Source organism: Crocodylus porosus, unplaced genomic scaffold (assembly GCF_001723895.1).
Source record: "Crocodylus porosus isolate Cpor-Errol unplaced genomic scaffold, CroPor_comp1, whole genome shotgun sequence".
Classification (NCBI taxonomy): Eukaryota; Metazoa; Chordata; order Crocodylia; family Crocodylidae; genus Crocodylus; species Crocodylus porosus.
The window spans coordinates 17,975,091-17,995,090 of NW_017728925.1; the positions used below are offsets into that span (position 1 = coordinate 17,975,091).

Here is a 20,000-nt window from a genome sequence, read left to right on the forward strand (position 1 = left end):
CTCAGCCTTCTCTTGTGGAGGCTGAACAGGTTCAGGTCCTGTAGCCTCTCCTCATAGGGCCTGCCCTGCTGCCCCCTAACATCTTGGATGCGGGCCCCATGGAGGCAGCAGACCTCATGGGCTAGGGGGTCTGGACAACAGATGGGTCCTTCTGTGCCCCACCGAATGGAGTCTCACAACACTTGCATGTATAGTAGTTGATACTATACATATAGAGCCCTGTGATCTATACAATCAGCTCTGTATGAGCCCATGATATTGTAGTTCCATTGAAGTGCTTTGAGTATTTTCCAATGCCAACTGCTTATTGGGGTTGCATGCGTGTTAAATGAAAGCACATTTTCACTGTCTTATTTGTGTCTTCTCAATGTAGAAGTGTTAGTCTTAAACATGATCTCCTTTTATTCCTATCCAGAAAGCAATGGCTGCATTTAATATTGAATTTAATGCCTTTGTAGAAAAAAGGCTCCTTGTTTTCTGGGCCACAAGTTGTTATTGTTCTATATCAAGCATTCCCATTGAAGTCGATGGGCATTTTGCGAGTGGAGTTTTGGCAAGATACGGGGGGTGGGGGGTGTTGGTATGATCATTTAGCATTTAAGGGTCAATTTATCAGATTTGAAATATCCGGATTCCCTGAAACCAGAAGTTCAAACCTCCGGGAGGAGATGCTCAGTTCTTCTTTTGCTTTTTTCTTCAGCACTTTACATAGCTGCAAAAAACTAAGGACAATATACTTATGCAATATGCTAAATATTCTTATGCAGAATAGGAGCAGATATATCTATCAACAAAAAGAAAAAAATGAAGTTGACCTTACTTGCTTTCGGTAAATATGGAATATACAGGAAAACAGAAACATCAGGTTACACTTATAAAGAAAGGGAACGAAGATGAGCCAGAACAGTGAACATTAAATAGCAGAAGCATTTGTAAGTGTTCACTTAGAAGTCAATTAGTGTGGGTAAAAGGACTCATGATGGCCCAGAGGACTGGAATCTTACTTATCCACAAGGTCAAGTTCAGCACAGGTAGTGCCAGGGCAAGCTTCCCCTTAGCTTGCCCCAATCCTGACCTGGACTGATCACCTCAAAGGTTGAAAGAGCAATTAGCCCTCAACATCTATTCAGCTCCTGGCCTTCCTATTCAGACTGAAGAAAAAGGACAAGCTGCGGTGGTGGTTTCAGAACATAGACACCTGTCCCTCTAGAAACCAGACTGAGATTATCAATTCATGTCAAAGTCCAATTAAAGGTTTTCCAAAGATTACCTTTAGGCTTTACTGACTTGGCCTTTTAGACCAAGAATTTTGTGCTAGGTGTTTGTGTGTGTATGGTGGTGGTGTCATCCTGCGTAACAATTACTGAGAATATCTTAAAAAATGCTTTTCCTCTGAATGCAATGTAATGTTCTAAAACCTAATTTCCCTATGCTGATAATTCCCTCCCTCCAAATATTATCTGTTCTAAGAAGAATGCTGTCAGCCAAACACTTGATGTTCTTTTATGACAACCAGTGGTAGATCATTTCAGAAAATGAATATTTAAAATTGATATGAAATTGTTTAGAATACCCCTACCCTCAAAAGTAAACATAAAGCAATTAATTTTGCTTTCTTCTACAAGTCAACAATTACTTATAACGTAATATACTAAATTAAGTAATCTAGTCCTAATTTAACTTCCAAAACAAGTTACAAACCATGTTAAATATCCAGGAGAACATCACCAATATTCCTGCAAGGTCTAGAGCTTCTCTCTAAACTACTCATATTTTAGGAAGATTAGATTGTAAAATGTTAACTTTAGAATGTTATACACAAATTTATACAGATTTAGTATTATCCATTCTTAAAATACATACAATAAATCCTCAAAGTTTAATGTTAACATCCAAATATTATTTAGAAGTTAAAGAAAGTGCATTTTGACAACTACCAGCGCATGGTTCTAACTTTTAAACTTTTTTGATGGTGCCCATAAAATCCCCAGGAAAAAGGGATATTGCAAATATAATTTGCACTTGGGTGCTTTAAATCACAGTCAAACAGACAGAACATTAGGAACGGTATGGTTTTTATTTTCTGCAGCAGTTTTATTGACAAGCTTTTTTCTTGTAAAGTTTGAAAATCTAACACTACCTGTCCACATAGAAGGGGAAACAAAACTTGGTCAGAGTCTGCAGAACTTCCTGCGGAGAGAAAAAAGAGATAATTTATACATCTAATGGGACCAATAAATCTCACATTAACCACAGCACACAATCTCACAACTTTGCCCTGAAGAAACAGGAGACAGATGAAGAAATATGGGCTTTATCAATTACATGGAAGGAGTACCAGGCAGTCAATCATGTGAAATAATAAACATGATCAAACTTCATTAAAAATGAAAAATTAATCAAGATTCACACATGGGCAAGCAGCAGGAGCCATCCAGCAAGGCTCCAAAGGGAAGGAGGAGGTTGGGTTGTTGAGTGTTAACACCCCTCTGGGGACAATCTCGAGCCTGACCATATGGATCATAGTGAATAACACCAAACCACATGGGTTTGGCCTGGCAGGACCGCTTCTGCTGGCACAGCTTTTGCCTGTTACCTAGGAACAAGGGTCTGTAAGATTAGAAAAATGCTTCTTTACATCAATAGGACACATAACAAAAGAGAAAGCCAAGAAGGGTAAGAGCAGCAATTTTCCCTTTATATTTCCTACATACTAATATGAAAAGCTAAAGTGTTAATACATTTTATCAGAATAGCTTATTCATATGTTGTACTTTTGGAAAGCAAAAAACAAAGCGGAAAAAACCCAACATCGTATGAGGTTTGCCAAATTATGTAACAATGCATTTTGCAATTAGAGCCTTCCTAGCCTGAAGTATTGTGTATTACCTGAAGCAGGAAATGTAGATGAGGTGAAGTTTGAAAATATATTAACTGTTCTCTCCCTCCTGATATACTCAGACATTTCACAAATTGTTTAAAGTACAATTTTCAATATAAGCATCTCATTCACTATGTTGGTACTGGCATTAAGTAAGCAAAACCTAAAAAATTACACCATTACAAAATTTCCAATAACTAGCTACCCAAAAGTAATCACACTCACAGGAAAAATAATCCCATTTTTAAAGAAAATAGTTTATGTTCTTTCAGAGCTTGAATTCTGTAACTAAAAAATAATAATTCAAAGGTTTATTGCTGTACTACTCTTTACCAGATACCATTTCGTTGCCTGCTCCCTTTCCCTACATATTCAAACCACAAACCTTGAGGAATAAGTGATTTTTTTGCCTGCATTTGAAACTGGACTGCCTTCAGCAAATCACAGCCCATTTGATAAGTTAAGGAGCGATTTACAAACATAGCGCTTTTCTGACCAATAATAATAAATTATCAGTGCTAACTGAATTGATGCTTCTCGCTTCATTTATTTTTAAAACGGGTTCCATCATTCAACAAATAAACCACATCAATCTAATAACCTATTCAATGAAGCAGAAAGCATATTGACTCCCCCTGCAAGAACATGTTCCTCCTACATAATTCAATTGAGCATATTCCATGCTATGCTACAGTTTCCGGCTCACTTTCTCCGAGAACCCTTTTGGATGCTTTTGACAACTAAGAATATGGTAATTTGTAAACAAAGGAGATTTTAGGTAGGAAGAGATAAAGGAACTTTCTTTTCTTGGTACATTATTTGTAAGCTAATATTTTCTGAAGGAAGGGTTTTGAAAAATTGTGTGTTGAGCACTTAGCTCTCCCCTCTGGCAATCTGAACAAAAAATCTACAAAGAAACCATATGAAGGGTTCAAGGCTGGACCCAATTAAAAAAAAGATATGCATAAAATATAAAAAATTTTAAATCAGTAACTTTCTAAATAAAACCATGCCCTGATTCCCTGACCTATATCTGGACTCATCCTTATGCAATCTTGTTGACACCCATGGGCTCTCCACAGGCATATATGGTCCACCATTAGATGATCTGGTTGTCCAGTCAAACTCTAAATTTGCAACTTTGCTTGTGCACAAAACCCCCTGATGACTTGAAAGCTACATATATATTTTCATTTTCTTCATAGTCAAAGTCCAAATGCATTACATAAAATGCAGCAACCCTAAACAAACTGCTGAGGTTCAAAACTATATTTGTTGGAGACTAGTCAATGTATATTTATTAGTTTTATTACTTTAAAAAAAATTCTGGGTGAGGTAGTAACTGTATTTGCATTTGCAAAAGTAGTATCGTTAAGAGCAAAACCCCTGCATGGCTACTAGATGAAGTTTTGCTATAAAGTAATGTTAAAAGATCATAGGTCAGGCTGTTTAAACAACTCATCAACTACCTTAGCCTTGTAAATTATATTGGTATTTCCCTCAGAAATTAGATACAATTTTTGCTGTACTTGCACTTAAAACTATACCCATAATATAGCAAGATCAGTAAGACACACTTTAGCATCTTCTCAGCACTGGTTTATTATAGGATAACATAATACTTCATTCAGAAACTAATTTGCTTTAACTTCAGGGATGTATATGTTCATATTTAAGCTAAATTCTGACCTGATGAAAATGTACCAGCATACACTGTCACCCTTTTTTACCTCGTAAGAATAATCATCATCATCACCACCACCACCTATTACATGATTTGCAGCTGAGATTTTAAGCGTCTTTTCTGGGCAAAAAAAGCATTCCTCATCATGCATTTTATAAAATAGGCATTGCCTCTGGTTTACAACTAGGGGGTGGGGTGGTTCATTAACCTAGGTTTAATTTTTTTAAAAGTACTTGTGGAAAATGCTTGAAAAACCCCACATAAATAATTAGTGAAAAAGTTATTCAAATTAGTTCTGTATTGCTGAAAAAAATTGGAAGAGACAAATCTAAGTTCTCAGAGTTCTGCTCTGATTTAGTTACAGTATATTGCTCTATTTAAACAGTGAGTAATGCTCATATGAAAATATTTTACCTACAAAACTTTTTTTTTTTTCTTTGCAGGATGATTATCTGTGGCACAGGAGGACCAACATCTCCTTGGGGTCCCACCAAACTACTGAAAAATACATACTATAAGAAAACATTTTTTTCTTAATACATGCTTGGCTGGACGTGTAATGTAGAGGTGGTATCAACAGCTGCGTTTTCTTTATTCCTTCCTGTCTATGTTCTTACAGAAAAACTGCATAAATGCCTCCTTGCCCCTCCAAGAAAAAAAGTAAAAAGTACAACACAGCTGATAAAATGTAAACGACCCAATAGCTGAAACCAAGGTCTCCAGGGCATTATGTGCCAGTTTTCTGGATCAATCCCCAAGTTTATATTTTCACAAATCTTTTACATGCAGTTTGATTTTAACATTTTAATGAGCAAAAAGTGCATCTATAGCAGGCAGTCACCACAGCTAAAGTGCAGGGCATGAACTGTGTCCCTGGAGGGATCCCGCCTGGCCGTGTCACCACTGGCTTTAGGACATACGCCACCTGGCTCCACGTCCCCAGGTTCCAACTCTTTTCATAATCAAAACACTGCTGACATTATAAACCCCACATGGGTTTTCTAAAATCCTTCCCAATCAATACAGCCAACACATAACTTATCGGAGACAACACAGAGCTCATTGATTAAGTTTGGTTTCAGTAGCAAAGTTTTCAAAATAAATGAGCCAAGAATACAGAATTCAGCCCTTTTGTGTCACAGGGCAATTTATGGAGGTAGCAGTCTCCGAAAGGTTTCCCTCCCACTTCCCCTCTAGCATATACTTTAAGGGTGCACACTGAAAGTGGAGGGGGGGGGACGACTATACACATTCAAACATGCATTTGTTCAGTGCACAGTATATGCCACTATCCTGCATGAGATGGACATTGGGTAAATGGAATTTGCTGAAAACACTGGTGCAGTCACCTGTGAATTTGACATATACCTACATGGAAATCATACACAGGTGATTCAGACTACCTTTAAAAAATCCCTTTCTGTATGCTTCCTGGCCAGAGAAACAGGCAGGCAACTCTCTAGTAAAAGGAAAAGTGGTATTTCCCAGGCTGGCGCAGAGCACTCCAGCTTCCCTTCAAGCAGTACGATTCTCAACCACTAGATGACAAAGCCACGTGAAGGTCTCTCTAATTTTTACCCATCACACAGCCCTGTCTAGAAGGGGAACTTTGAAGCTTGAATTCAATGAAGTTAATTAGAATCATTAATAATGAGAAGACTAGACAATTTTATCCAGGGTGCATGAGTGCATGTAGGGAGGACTTAGGAGAAATCCTGCAAAAAATAACCATGGGTAACATGACTACTTTGCATCTCCACGATATCTTTGTCCAGAGAGCTCTAAGAGCTTTACAGAGAGACATGCCACTTATTTTCCCTTGTTAAAATGAAATCTCACAAATGGCTTAAAAATAAAACAAAACTCTGGCAAAACTGTAACAAGCACTGCGGTTACGCAGCAGAACTAGCGTTTTAGATTTCACACAAGTTCTCAATGGAAGTTAACTCAGAAAAAACATTCAGACCAACACAAAAAAAAAAAGAGGACACTCTAGCAACATCCAAACACAACTAGATGCAAGGACTTCTATGCTCTCTTGAAAGGGAACCGAAATTGCCCTGTGGCACATGTGTGTGAATGAGTCCTACGCAGGCCCGACCCTGCATGTGTGCCCTGCCCAAGCAGTACCGACCAGGGGCTGTTTCAGCTCTCATGATGACCTTCATAAGTTCTGGGAACTTTGATTTGATTTGGTTCGAGTGGGACCTTACTTAGCGGGAGGGTGGAAACACCAGTAAAACAAAGCAGTAAAGAAAATAATAACAGTATTCAGTAGTCGGGACAAAAATCTAGTAATACTGTTAGCACTTTAATAATAAAGGAGACTAGAGATCATGACGACAAACAGCAACAAGAGAGTCTACCAGTTAAATCTGTCCTGTGACATGCATATGTACACACAATGCAGCACAACATCTATATTTAGAGAAACTTTTGAGAGATGAAGGTTAATTCAATTCTAGGCACAATGCAAATTCCTCTTTATTCCTGCCTCATTGACCTATTACCTTGCTAATCCAGAGGGCCAACACAAATGACACCTCATGTCAACTGCTTACCCACAGAAATATTTAGTGTATCAATGACATCCTTTTAATGCCTCACATTTTTATTTTTTAACTCAATATTTATTAGGCATTATTAGTATTTATTATACAATACACATAGAAGGTCATGGATTGAAGAGTCTGAAAATAACAAGTGTGTTATGGTCTCTTCTCCAACTAGTACTGCATTCTCCTCATTTTTTCTACTTCTCACATCATACTCCACTTCTCTCCGGCTGCAAGTTGAGTGTTGCCATTAGAAGGCTTTACAGAAGCAAGCTCCTAGGATAAACCGTGCAAACAGAAGACAGCTAAGTGAAAGGCAGGCAGATGACTGGGAGATGGAGTCACTACGAAGTTACGTAGCAGCTTTAGTTGAACACAGAAAAGTGGAAAGAAGCAAAAAGGGGCAGAGACAGAAAAGTACTAAAATGTTCTGGAGATGCAGACAAGGTGTTCAAAGCTAATGGGAAGAGTGACTTGCGGACAGGAAGGGAACTGGTATAGACCACATACAGGAAGAAGGGGTAGCATAACTTGGGGGGAGCTAAAGGGGACACCTGAGAGAGACAAGATACGTGGACTAAGAGGAAGTATCATTCAGAAGAGAGGTAAGAATGGTAGCAGCGGGGATGAAGTGAAAAGGGTGGAATTTGGAGAGGAGGTAAAAATAGAAAATTGGAGTGCAATTTGGACATTAAAGGAGACTGAAAAGCGCCAAACATGGCAGGTGTTACATGGGGAGAACAGATGAGCCAACGATGAACAATACAAGGAAGAGAAAGTTATGAAATTCATCTTTAACACCTTGATCTTAAAACCTGGTTGGGTTTTGGCAAGGCTGTCAAAGGTGCAAGACTGACAAGAGGAGGAGGGGTTGGGAGCACAAAAATCATTTACAAGTCATCCAGGCAGGCACAGTATCTGAAGCCATTAGAACAGATGAATTTTCCCCCAAGCAATAGAACAAGAGAGGGAAATTGAGGGGTTCAGTGACAAGGAGCGGGAAGAAGCAAGAAGTCAAGAAGATGAGGAAAGCAGAATATTATGAAAGCTCAGGGAGGAGATGTGATCAAGGAGGACAGAAACAGAAATAGGGCCCCTGATTTCTCAGAGACAGTTGTTGATGACCTCGGTACGGAGCAGATTCAGTTCCCAGAAACACAATAAACAGGTTGTAAAATAAACAATATTTTTAAGTGCTATTGTCCAAGCACAAACCTCTTAAGAGAGCCAATAATTAAGAATCCAAAAGGACAAGACTGCCCTTAAACTTACTCCACCCTATTTCTGTTTTCAAGTCATTTGACTTCAACACATTTCAAGTATATTGATTTGATTTAAGAGGTGAAACTCCATAAATTAAATACGCTTTAAAATTCAAGAATTCTGACCATTTTAATCTATTTTGCATCCATGAAATAGCAATGCACACTTATAGTTAAATTTTCTACAGAATACTTTTAACAATTCATCATTCTGTCTTTTACTATGGATTTAAAAATTTAGTTCAGTTGCCAGCTTACCCAAGTACGCTTCTACTTAAAACTGATGACAGGCCTATTTAGAAACCAGAGAAGTTTAAAAAAGAGCCTGAGTTCAAAATAATCTAGGGCACTATAAAATTCTGTGACCTACGGAGCCAGCTTAAACTCTGTACAAATACCTTGCTTGCAAAGGGGATTGTGAACGTTACCCGTTTTCCTCACTTCACCTTAGCCTTAAGTCAGTTATTATACTGTTCGCACTCCTCTGGAAACAAATTACCTTTTGTCAAAATGTTATTAACACAATGCTTTACTAACTGGTCGTTTAAAAAAGGCAGTTCCATATCAAAATTTGTTTAACGACTAATGGTTGTTGAGGCTAGCACCAACATGAAAAATTCAGTTACCTCCCTAATTTGAATACAGGTAGGAATAACAAGGGAGGGTGAAAAAGATCTCAGCAAAGCTTGTGTATTGAAGGCTCAACTCTCAATGTCTTTGCATTTGTTAGTTTTTACACTTATTACATATTTCAGCATGCACATTTACTCTTCTGAAGTTACAGTCATTTGATTACAGATTATAACCCAAGCCTAATGAAATGGCATCTAATTATGTACTCAAAATCCAGGCGCAATATTAGAATGTAAGGATGCTGTAAAATTATTCTTAGCATAATGAAAACTATGCTGCATGTAAATGTCAGTATCATGCACACACAACTAAACAGCAACATAATTAGTTTACATTAGAAACAAACCACTGGCAAAATCTGGTTTTAAGGAGATGCATTAAAATTGCATAAAATAGTATATGTAAAACTAAGTTTCTCTAGCTTCTCTTCCCCGCCCCGCCGCCTTACACGTGTTGAAGCACATCTCTTTGTAAGAAAAAAAGTCTTTAAAAAAATCTGTTCCCAAACTGAAATACTTTATACCAATGTCCTTCTTCAATGACTTTTCACCGCCTTTGTTATAAACTTCTGAAGAGTTTAAATGAGAACGCTGGTCTTACCCTAGGTATCACTACCAAGCATTAAAACGAATTCTCGGGATACTCTAAATATAGCAAAACTAGGAATCACTCACGTTAAGAGCTTTTTCTGACAAACAGCAGCAATATTTGGCTAGCAGAATTAATTTAATGAGCTTAGTTTAACAGCATTAAAACAATATAGTAATAAAACCAATATTCCAATACAACTTTACTGCAGTTGCTCCTCCATTTGCCTAAAACCCTTTAAAAATCCATTAACTTTTATTTAATCATGCAATTAGAAAGATATAGCTAGGAAAGGTTTTCTGCAAGGTTCATTTTCCTCATCTACTTATAAAGTGATGGAGGAAGGAAAAAAAGACACTGGAATGAAACAATAATATGGTTTCAGTTGAGGCAATCACTTGCCCTCAGGATGATGCTGGGATTTGTTTGGGTTTTTTTAAAAACCACCCTGGCTACAGAAAAAAGTACTGAAATAAATAAATGTTTTGTAAGCATACTAAGAACACTTAACATTTAAATATTTTAAGTGCACAAAAAATGTACGCAGATGGGCAACTTTTCCGTTTGCATTAGTAAAAAAAAAAAAAAAAATCTTTCATTATCAAGCTGAAAATCCCTGAATTTTTTAAGCTTAATTGTGCCTCTATTTCTTAGAATTCACACCCCAAGGCCAAAGCTTTCCTGCCACCAGTCCTTCAAATCTGACTTGGACATTACACGGGAGGAGGCTCCAAGCCTCCCTGAGGTCTCGCTCCTTTTACAACATACGCAAAAACAGTAGATAATGGGCCTATGCTGAATTCACTGCTCTACACAGCTCCTCCTGGGACACAGGCCTAGCAGATGTGATAAAAACTGTGTCAGAGAAGTAGCTCTAGTTTGTGCCTTAATGACAACTTGAACCTCTAAACTAATAGAACAAAAGGACAGAAATGGCTATTACTTTTCTCACTAGCACCAGCTTGACTATAACACTGAAGTAAAATGTTTTAGCCCTTGCAAATACCTCAACCAAATAAATAATGTTCTAAATTCAGGGGGGGAAAAAAAAATCTTAGCTAAAACCCATTTGGGTCACAGAATAGATTTAAGTACTAAAATACATTGTGCAGAAGTGTTTATCTGTTGAGGGGAAATCTAAATTCTGTCAGCTGCAAATTTTGAAGAAGTTGAAGAATTATTTAAACAACATAATGAACTTAAAGTTCAAATGCATTTCTAAGGTAACCACAAGAGTGAGTATAGTGGTACTGATGAAGAAATAATAGCATCAAACCCATGTAAAAATGGTCTTGCATTAAATCATAAATACATTTAGAGTATTTAGAAACAAGGGTGGAAAATATTTAGGAGAATTAATTTGAAAACTGTTAGGTATGGACAGACAGATAACCATGTATCTAGGACTGGGAGAAACGCCATTTGAAAAAGCTAACTTAATTATATGGGACCAAAAATTTAGATTAAAATGTATACTCTGGCTAACATTTACTAAATAATATAATTCTTATCCCCAATGATTGGCCCTTTTAAATGCCGTCTCAAACCTCTATTCAGCAACAACTGCATACCCACTTAATCAGCAATCATTGTTCTCTGAGGCAGGACTTTGTTGTCAAGACAAGCACTGAAACCTTTAAAAAATTTCAGAACTGGCATAAGAAAAAAGTGATCTTTGTCAAACAAGGACAAATTTATGCAAATCTTTTATAAACATTCACAAACATTTATTTAGCTTTTGAAATGTTGGCCTCATTTGAGAGCATGAAAATGAGGGGGAAGTAGGAAGATGCAAAGGACAGCTTAGAGGCTGGCACACTACATAAATATTCAGAAGGAAGATTATAGGATTCATGTTAGTCTGTCTTAGGTTTCTCCAAAGTCCACATAGAATACCAAAGAACAAAACTAACGAGAAGTAGAGCAGATGTTAGACAATGCAGCAGCCCTCTTTTCCTCTCTCACTTGGCTATACTTGGGCGCTTTCATTTTTCCTTTCAATATGGTTAGGTCATTCAAGGATTCTCCTATAGACTCCGTATTGTGGCTACAGAGCTATAAGCTGGACCTCTGTCAGCTTTCCAAAAGTTTCCAATGAAAAGGCATTATGCAAATTATACCTCTCCTACCCTCTTTCAGGAAAAAAGCCTCCAGTATGCAGTCATTGGAGTATTGGAAGTCCCAGCCTTCATTTCTGTATGGTTGTGTTTGCCTTAGGGCCATGCTGCTTGTTTTGACAGTGGATCCCCCTAGATAGTTGGGATTAGTCGAGCTTGTTTAGATAAACTTGAAATCAAGGCCTTCTCTAGGTAGACAGCTAGATGTAGCTACTGAGTTTCCAGCTGCCGCCTTCTTTCATCCCAAAACAACTGCAGATTCACAGTAGATATCACAGCCACGGGCTATGTCACATACATAAGTACAAAATTAAAGGCTGCTAAAAGAAGCCTTTGTAAGTCTTAGTGCTAAAATAAGGAATCTGTACTGCATAGTTTAAACAAATTATTCAAGAAGCACGAGTAAGGCATTGCAAAGGATAGTTAACAAGACATGCTCACAAAAGAAAGGCCCTTGTTTACATAAATGGGCAAGATCATGTTTTGTTAATTCCACGTCACCGGCACCCACCATCCAGCGCAAGGGAAAGAAATACTGTGTAGTGTAACCCAGTAACTGCTAAAACATTGAAAACGTCTTGGAATCCCATGTATCCCATAGGAAGAATGTTTATGCCAATACAAAACACGATGCAAAAAAAATAATTTCAATATCATCTGAGCTTCCGGTCAAATCTGCACAGAAAAGAGTTTAAGAATGATCAGATTTTGCCTTGATAAGACACGTTGTAGTCAGACGTTGTAACTCATGTAAAAAAAAATCCTACAACTGCAAAGTGCTGAAAGGAAAAGGATCAAACAGAACAAAAATAAGCCCCAAACCTACATAGAAGCCAAAATAGTAATATTTAAAAAAGCATAAAATCTGACACTGCATTGTAGCACATATTGAAATTTTTATAAATCCATTTTCATTGTTTCGTACTCTCTTTTTCTTTTACTGGAAGCTAGTGCATTACAGTTTTAAAATCATAATTTCTTCAGGGTGGGGAGTGCATCTTCAGAAACATTTGTACAACATCTACCCCAACAGACCTCTGGGTCCTATTGTAACCTAAGAATTAACCACTGATGCACTGTAATAATCAGAGACTAATCGGGCAGAGGGAAGAAACACTCAGTTCAAGAAATATTACTGCCTTAATTCTACCTTAAGATAATTTTTGCTTAAAAACAAAAATAGGAGGAATAATACTCAAATGTATGAAAGGCTCTGGTAAGGGACAACCCTCCTGAAAAGAGGGAGCACTGCCTCATAATCAGAGACGAGCCTAAAAGTCAAGAACAAGAGTGAGGAAGTTCTGTTTGTTCCAGGATTTTCCACTTATTTCCTGGACTTGTGAAATCAGGACTTCTGTACCAGTTCTCCCCACTTTTAAATTAAGGAAAGCTTACCTAACCTCATTGTAAAGCTCTTTGAGAACCCAGGAGAAAATCGTTATGGGATTGCGAGATACTATGACTACGAACTTCATACAGTGTAACCTCTTGGATCTTCCTCGACTGGTTACCCAGAGAGGGGATTTTTTTAGACTTGAGTTAGTACTTCCCTAGCACAAGTTCTCAGCTCTCAGAAAAGGACATCTGCCATACTAGAAATGGGCAAGCATAAATCATCAACTGTACAGAGATATTCTTGAAAAGCAGAGAGAAAGACAACAGTTTGATTGTGCTACTGCATATAATATGATTCGTGATCCCACAAATTCTGAGAATTGTCAAATGAAGAGGGATTCTAGGGGAGAAGCTTCTAAATACCAAGAGCAATGCTGTCAGATGCAACAAACTAACTAAATCTATAGATCTTCCTCAAAATCCATGCCTTTCAACTGGTATAGCAATGACCAGGTTTATAGCACTCTTGTAGCATTTTACAATTACTGCATTTACCTAAATTCAAGATCACTCTGAATTCAAGACAATGTCCCAATAAGCAGATTCTATGTGTGGAAAAATGTATAAACTTGTTATAATCTTCCACGCATAGAATCTAACTGTTGGAGGGTCGTCTTCAATGCGTCTCCCCCAGAGCTGCAATGAGGAAAGCACTGGGAGAGAAACAAGCAGCAGCAAGGGGACAGGCCGTGGGGGGCAGGGGTGTGCATGAAGTGGGGCAGGGGTCAAGCACACACACTTGCCCCCATGCTCCCCTGCCACTTCTCCCCCCTGCAGTGCCTGTGCCCCTCCATTTGACACCTCTATAACCAGCCCCCTGTGGTGCCTGCACTCCCCCCAGTATCTGCCCCCCACATTGTGCCTGTACTCAGGGCACCTGCCCCAGCCCTCCAGTGCCTGCTCTCCCCCTTCCCTACTACTTGCCTACTCTGCCTGCCCCCCTACACACTTGGCCCTCCCTGCTGATGCTGCTCCGCCTGCCACCATTTCCCTTCACTTGTGGTTCCACCCAGCCCAAGGTCCAGCCCCACTCCAGTCTCAAGAACAGAGCATGTTGCTGGCTCCCAGCCAGGCAGCAGTGGTTGCAGCAATAGCAGCAGCCCCAGCACTGAGTTGGAGTCACAGCTGGAGCTGAAGTCACCACCACTCATGTCAGGATGAGGTGGGGCTGGAGCCCTGGCTGTAGGTAAGCAGCACGGGAGGGGGGTGTTGGTGGGGGCTGCAGATGTGACCCTGAGCCCAGGTCAGGGCTGGAACCCTTCTTTCCCCCCTATACTCAAATCCAAGATGGGGGGCTTCCTCCCCAACCTTGAGATGGAGAGGGGGAACAAACCTCAACTTGGATTTGACTCAATACTAAACTAAAGAGTGAATTTACATAAAAGACCTGTGTTACATTTGCTACCTTCACTTTACAGGTAAGTAAACAGACAGCAAAGTTAAGTGATTTACCCATGGGATAAAATAGCAGATCAAAAATTACAATTCAGGAGCTCCTCAAGAGGTAACATTCAGGAGGAAGGAACAATCTTGTCACTACTTGTCTGAGGCATTCAAGAAAAAAGGAAGAGCTTTCCCACTGGCAAGCCTCCTGGAAATTAGATGATGTCTTTAAACAATGACATCAAACTCAGGTACTGTTTATCATGCATTTTAAAATGCTGTATTGAAGTGAATACTCCACATCTGAAATCATACAGGAACATTAACACTTCCTTTCTTTAAATAGTATTGCAATACCCCACCTCAATTTCTCTCTCAATTTTTCTCGCACATGTCATTTCCAAAACAAGGTGTGCATTTCCAGAAACACATGGAAAGCTGAATCTGTTAATACTAAGGACTCCAACAGGATCCCTTTTATCCTTGTTGACCTTCTTGCTACCCCTCAGCTTCCTTTTTAAAACAATGTTAAATGCAAAAATCCCAGTGAACTCAATGTAATGGTTGAGAAGGAGTGTTCTAACAGAGGTGTGTAAAGTTACAGTTCCCAGGGACTCTGTGACTCCTGTCACACCGCGCATAAATGAAAGTATAAAACTTATACCACAAACAATAGTGCATATGCTTATGGAAGCCCTGTGACAGCTGCTGCCAGCAAATGTAATCTTTTCCCAGAAGTACATACAAAGTCCATCCTAATGCTGCACTACCTCTGTTTGATTTGTTCCAGAATTTTAAAGCAATAAACTAAGGAAATCGTACAATTGTTTTTCAAAATGTATGTTCCTACTTTGCTGGATTGCAATAACAGGGAATTCCTGAGCTCTGGCTCTAACTAGTATGAGCATATTTTGATGTTTAGCACTTAATTCCCTTGTTACTCCTGCAGACTTTCCCATTTTATTCAACAGAATATTCTGCATGATATTCTAACCCTAGGACCTCTGAAAAGTGCAGGAGATAGAGGTTTGATGACCATACAGAAAACCATGAGTGAAGCCCCTCTAAAAATCAATGGTAAAACCCCTTCAGACTTCAAGGGGAACAGAGTTTTTGCTCTATAAACTTAAAATACAGTTTCCTTTACAATATTCACCAAGGAAAACATGAATACAGGTGAAAAAACCTCATCATGGTGAAAAAATTCCCAAGAGAAACGTCATGACCACCCTCCCAATAAGTGCCTCCCATGGAAAGGAGAGCTCTTCCTCCAGGCCCGAGGCAGCTCTCCTCCCCTAATTAACAGGAGAGTTTTAAAGCCTTTTACCACATCAGGTGTCACTGCAGCCAGCTGGGACATCAAACTTCCAGACTCGTTTCACACCTAAAGTCCCTGCCTGCACTTCAGCACCTGACTGCCAAAAGGGGTTTTTGTCTAAGGACATGGGCAGACAAGGTTCTTTGGGTAAATCCGATATCTTTTATTAGACCAACCAGCCAAAAGACTGCCATCAGTTTTCTTGAAAACCACCAAGCGCTATCCTCATTCTCCTAATCAACGACAGTATTCCAGAACAACCTCCATGTGCCAGGGCTTCTCACAAGCCAATCTCCATGACCCCATCCCTCACTTATTTCTCATCTAACCCTCATTCCATTGGCACCAGCTCTTTATACCATCCCACATAGAACCTTTGTTTTATAAACCATGCATAAAATATTTTAGAATAAATTAAAAAAGAGGGACCAAGTCAGTAATTCTCAACCCGGGTGCTGTGATACCATGGGCTGGCTGCCTCAAGGCTGCCACAGGGTGCCATACAGCATTAGCACTGTTCGGTTTACAACCATGATTCACAACACAGACCCAGAGATTCCGAAGAGAAATCCATCGTTATGGTCTTTCTTAATTCTTTGCAACAGAAAGACCACTGCTATTTTTATGTAGGCAAAAAAAAGAGTGAAAACAAAGAGCTAGTATTTCTCAAGGGGTGCCTCAAGCCTAAAAAAGCAGAGAAACACTGGACCATTGGTGTGTGTGCACACGTGTATACACATACACACGCACGCATGCTCAAAGCTATAGATATATCTACTGAAGCTACTACGGTTCCATTTTGCTTTAAAAGTATGTTTGTTCCCTTTCACTGCGTCTTAATATTAGATGGTAAGCTCTTTGGTGCCTGCTTTTTTCTGTGTGGTTGATGCCTGACATGTTTCAGGGTGCTCAGTGAATAAAAGACAATACTTTCCATTTCTATTTGAATTGCATGGCATACTCTAAACCAAAAAAGCCAGTAACATGGCCAGCTGAAAAAAAGGTTTCTGTGATAATATTTATTTGAAAACTCAAATAATGCAGTCAAAAGTATCTTTAAAAAAAGTATTAAGCAAAGAGCCTCACTTAGTTTTATTAGCCGTATATATAGCTGACTGTAACAAAATGTATATATAAATGTGATTGTGTGACTGCTGCTGCATTCTTTCTAGCACGATTGTTCCTTGCTGGTGATAAGCTGAGGAAAACCTCTAACAATACTCTATGTGCAGACTGCATAACAACAGCATCTTCAGGGAAAGCTTTAACTTGTTCAACTACATACGCCTGTGATGCACAACTGAGACAGGGAAAGTAAATTTTTGGTTCTTGCCCCTTCCAACAATCTCCTTCACCATAGCTTCTGGGGAATGTTGAAGTGATAAAATAAAGAACTGCAGAACAAAGGATTTCCAAAACTTGAACCACAGACTCCATGGCCCAGCTAAATCATGCAAGTTATATAAATACACAATGGTAAAAAAAGCTATGGCATGGGAAGTTTGAACAACTACAGATACTGAATTAGATCAGCATCAGAAATACCGTGTCTAAATACAGCCATTGCCTACATGAGTTCAGACTACGAAAATAAGTTAACAGATTAAATCTACCACACTTCTACTTAAAAAATGATCTATATTAAGCTGAGCTACTGCCCTGCTTTTTCTGACTATTTTAAATACAGAGCAGCAGTGAATGCAAAATGAGTCCCCAATTCTCTTCCATGACCTTAAGCAAGTAACCCGACTGCAGACTCAGTTTCCCAACATGGAAGCAAAGGCGATATGTCTGTGAAGCACTATGAAGACATCAGCCTCCCACTGAGTACCTAGGACAGCACCCAGTATACAAATATGCTTAGATCAGGCCTTTAATGATCCAGTGGTTAGTGATAATTAAAGTGCCTTCGAATTAAGCAAAAAACAAAAACAAAAAAATCTAAGTTTATTCACTAATCTCAGAATGTTTTTATTTAATTATTCCAACTCTATCAACTTTAACTAGCTACCAGCTGAATACTTACTGTTTGGATTCAGACAAGCTGATTGTTATTTAGCAGACCAAATAAGAGCCAATGTACTGATGGAGATTTGAACCTATTTACTGATTAGGATTTCAGCCCCCCCCAAAACCTACTTGTTTTAATTACAATAAAAACTTTTTTAAAAACACAGTTTTGAATAAACCAGTTCCTTACTGTTCTGCTCTGCTGTATAACAATAATCATGCATGAGGTGCTGTTTATTTGGCTTTGGTTTTTTGGGGGGGTTTTTTTGTTTTTTGTTTTTTGTTTTTTTTTTAAATACTCTGGAAAAACTTTCTAATTTAGTGCTTAGCAGCATAAAATTTGAGGGATCAAAATGGACATTACTGGACAAAGATTTCTTAACTTGGAGAATTCAACCTCAGCTCATTGAAAACATTTTATAGCTTTATCAATAAATTCAAACATATAAAGTGATAATAATTACTTCCTTCAGCCTGATCCTACAACCTTTTCTCACTCAAGCAACCCCATAGGGTTTCAATGTGATCACCTGCATGAATAAGGGTTGGTAGGACAGATTCTAAATTATTCATATATTCACAGATTTTAAGGCCAGAAGGGACCATCATGATCATCTAGTTTGACCTCCTGCGTAGCAAAAGCCAGTGAACTTTACCCAGTAATACTTGCTTTCAGCCCAGTAAGCTATGGCTGAGTCAAAGCATGCTTCTTATGTATCTAATATTTATTTAAAGATTAAGTGATGGAGAATCCATGCTCCTTCCCTCGCTAATTGCCCTCACTTTTAAAAGACATTTGCTCTTTGTTCTTAACCAGAATTTGTCTATCTTCCAGCAACTGATTCTTAGCATTGCTTCTTCTACTAGATTCAAGAGTCTAATACTATTAGAAATCTTTTATCTGTGTAGGTATTAATAGGTCATGATCAAGCCACCTCTTAACTTTCTCTTTGGTAAAATACATAGCTTGAACTCCCCGAGTCTCTCACTGGAAGGAAGGTTTTCTAATATCTTAAATCATTCTTATATTTCCTTTCTGGACACTTTCCAATTTTCATATTTTCTGAAGGGTAGGCACCCGAACTAGAAACAATGTTCCAGCAACAGTCTCGCCAACGATTCATATAGAAGTAATAGAATCTTTGTCCTTAATTGCGTTAGCCCCATTATGTATAGCAACATCTTGGTATTTCATACTAAATTAGCATGCATAGCTATCTAGATTGGAGGGAACTTTTTCTCAGTCTCTCTCATGTTTCTAGACTAAAACTTTTGGTACACCTTATAAGACTGGCTTGTTATGCTATGGATAAACCCATCAGAGGGGTTCTGAAGGTCTTGCTACAAACAGAAAGATTATGAAATTACTTTTCTACATAAAATGCTGAGCTACTAAACGAACCACCAAAAGCACCGTTCTGGAGGTTCACTGATAATACAGCAGATCCATATGCTGTTTAGCATCTAGTAACACTGTAATCTTTCAATCCGATGTATAATCTTAAAATGGAGTTTTGATATCTTCAAGTGCATTGTGCCAAAAATATATTCTATTATAATAAAAGTATTTTTCTACGTTTAAAATAATCTTAAGTGCCTTGTTTTGTTGTATACTCTAAAGGCATTTTAAGACACCTAAGCATGGATCATTAGGTATGCAAGGCTACTGAACTTCAATTCCTCCATTTTTGCTGTTTGGTACTACTGGCATGAAGTAATATCAGAGAAGCATGTTAAATACGAATATTTCTGGAAATACACAGAAAGATTGATTTTTCCCAAACTTGATGGGTTCAGGGAAAAGTAATGAGAGGATAACTCTAAAGCAGGGCATGAGAGTCAGAAAAAGGAAGCGGGAGGGGGGAATTTCATCATTATTAAGCTATTGTGAAAAATCATCATATTTAAGGATCATCGATGATGCCCATCATTTGGGGCTTGGACAGATACTGTTGACTCAGAAAATACTCACACCCAAAGCTGAACCCCATGGTTCAGGTCTAGCTTTTATACATTTGGGGGGGTTTCAGACTTGAACAGATCAAACCAACTTTGCTGCTAAGGATTAAGTTGTTTCCGCAACACCTCAGTGAAACATAAGTCATTATCTACACATAAGGGATACACCAATTTTATATTCCTACACAGAATATTAATGCAAATCACACTTGCCT

General features: G+C 38.5%; 1 protein-coding gene across 4 annotated transcripts in view; it reads right to left on the bottom strand.

Moving 5' to 3' along the window:
- The window catches only part of DENND1A (DENN domain containing 1A), a 284,733-nt gene that overhangs the window by 196,821 nt on the left and 67,912 nt on the right, over positions 1 to 20,000 (bottom strand). For all 4 annotated transcript variants that reach the window (XM_019541012.1, XM_019541015.1, XM_019541013.1 and 1 more), the window contains exon 4: positions 2,141 to 2,190. In XM_019541012.1, coding sequence (XP_019396557.1) covers positions 2,141 to 2,190 — 50 coding nt within the window. The remainder of the gene's footprint in view (positions 1 to 2,140; positions 2,191 to 20,000) is intronic.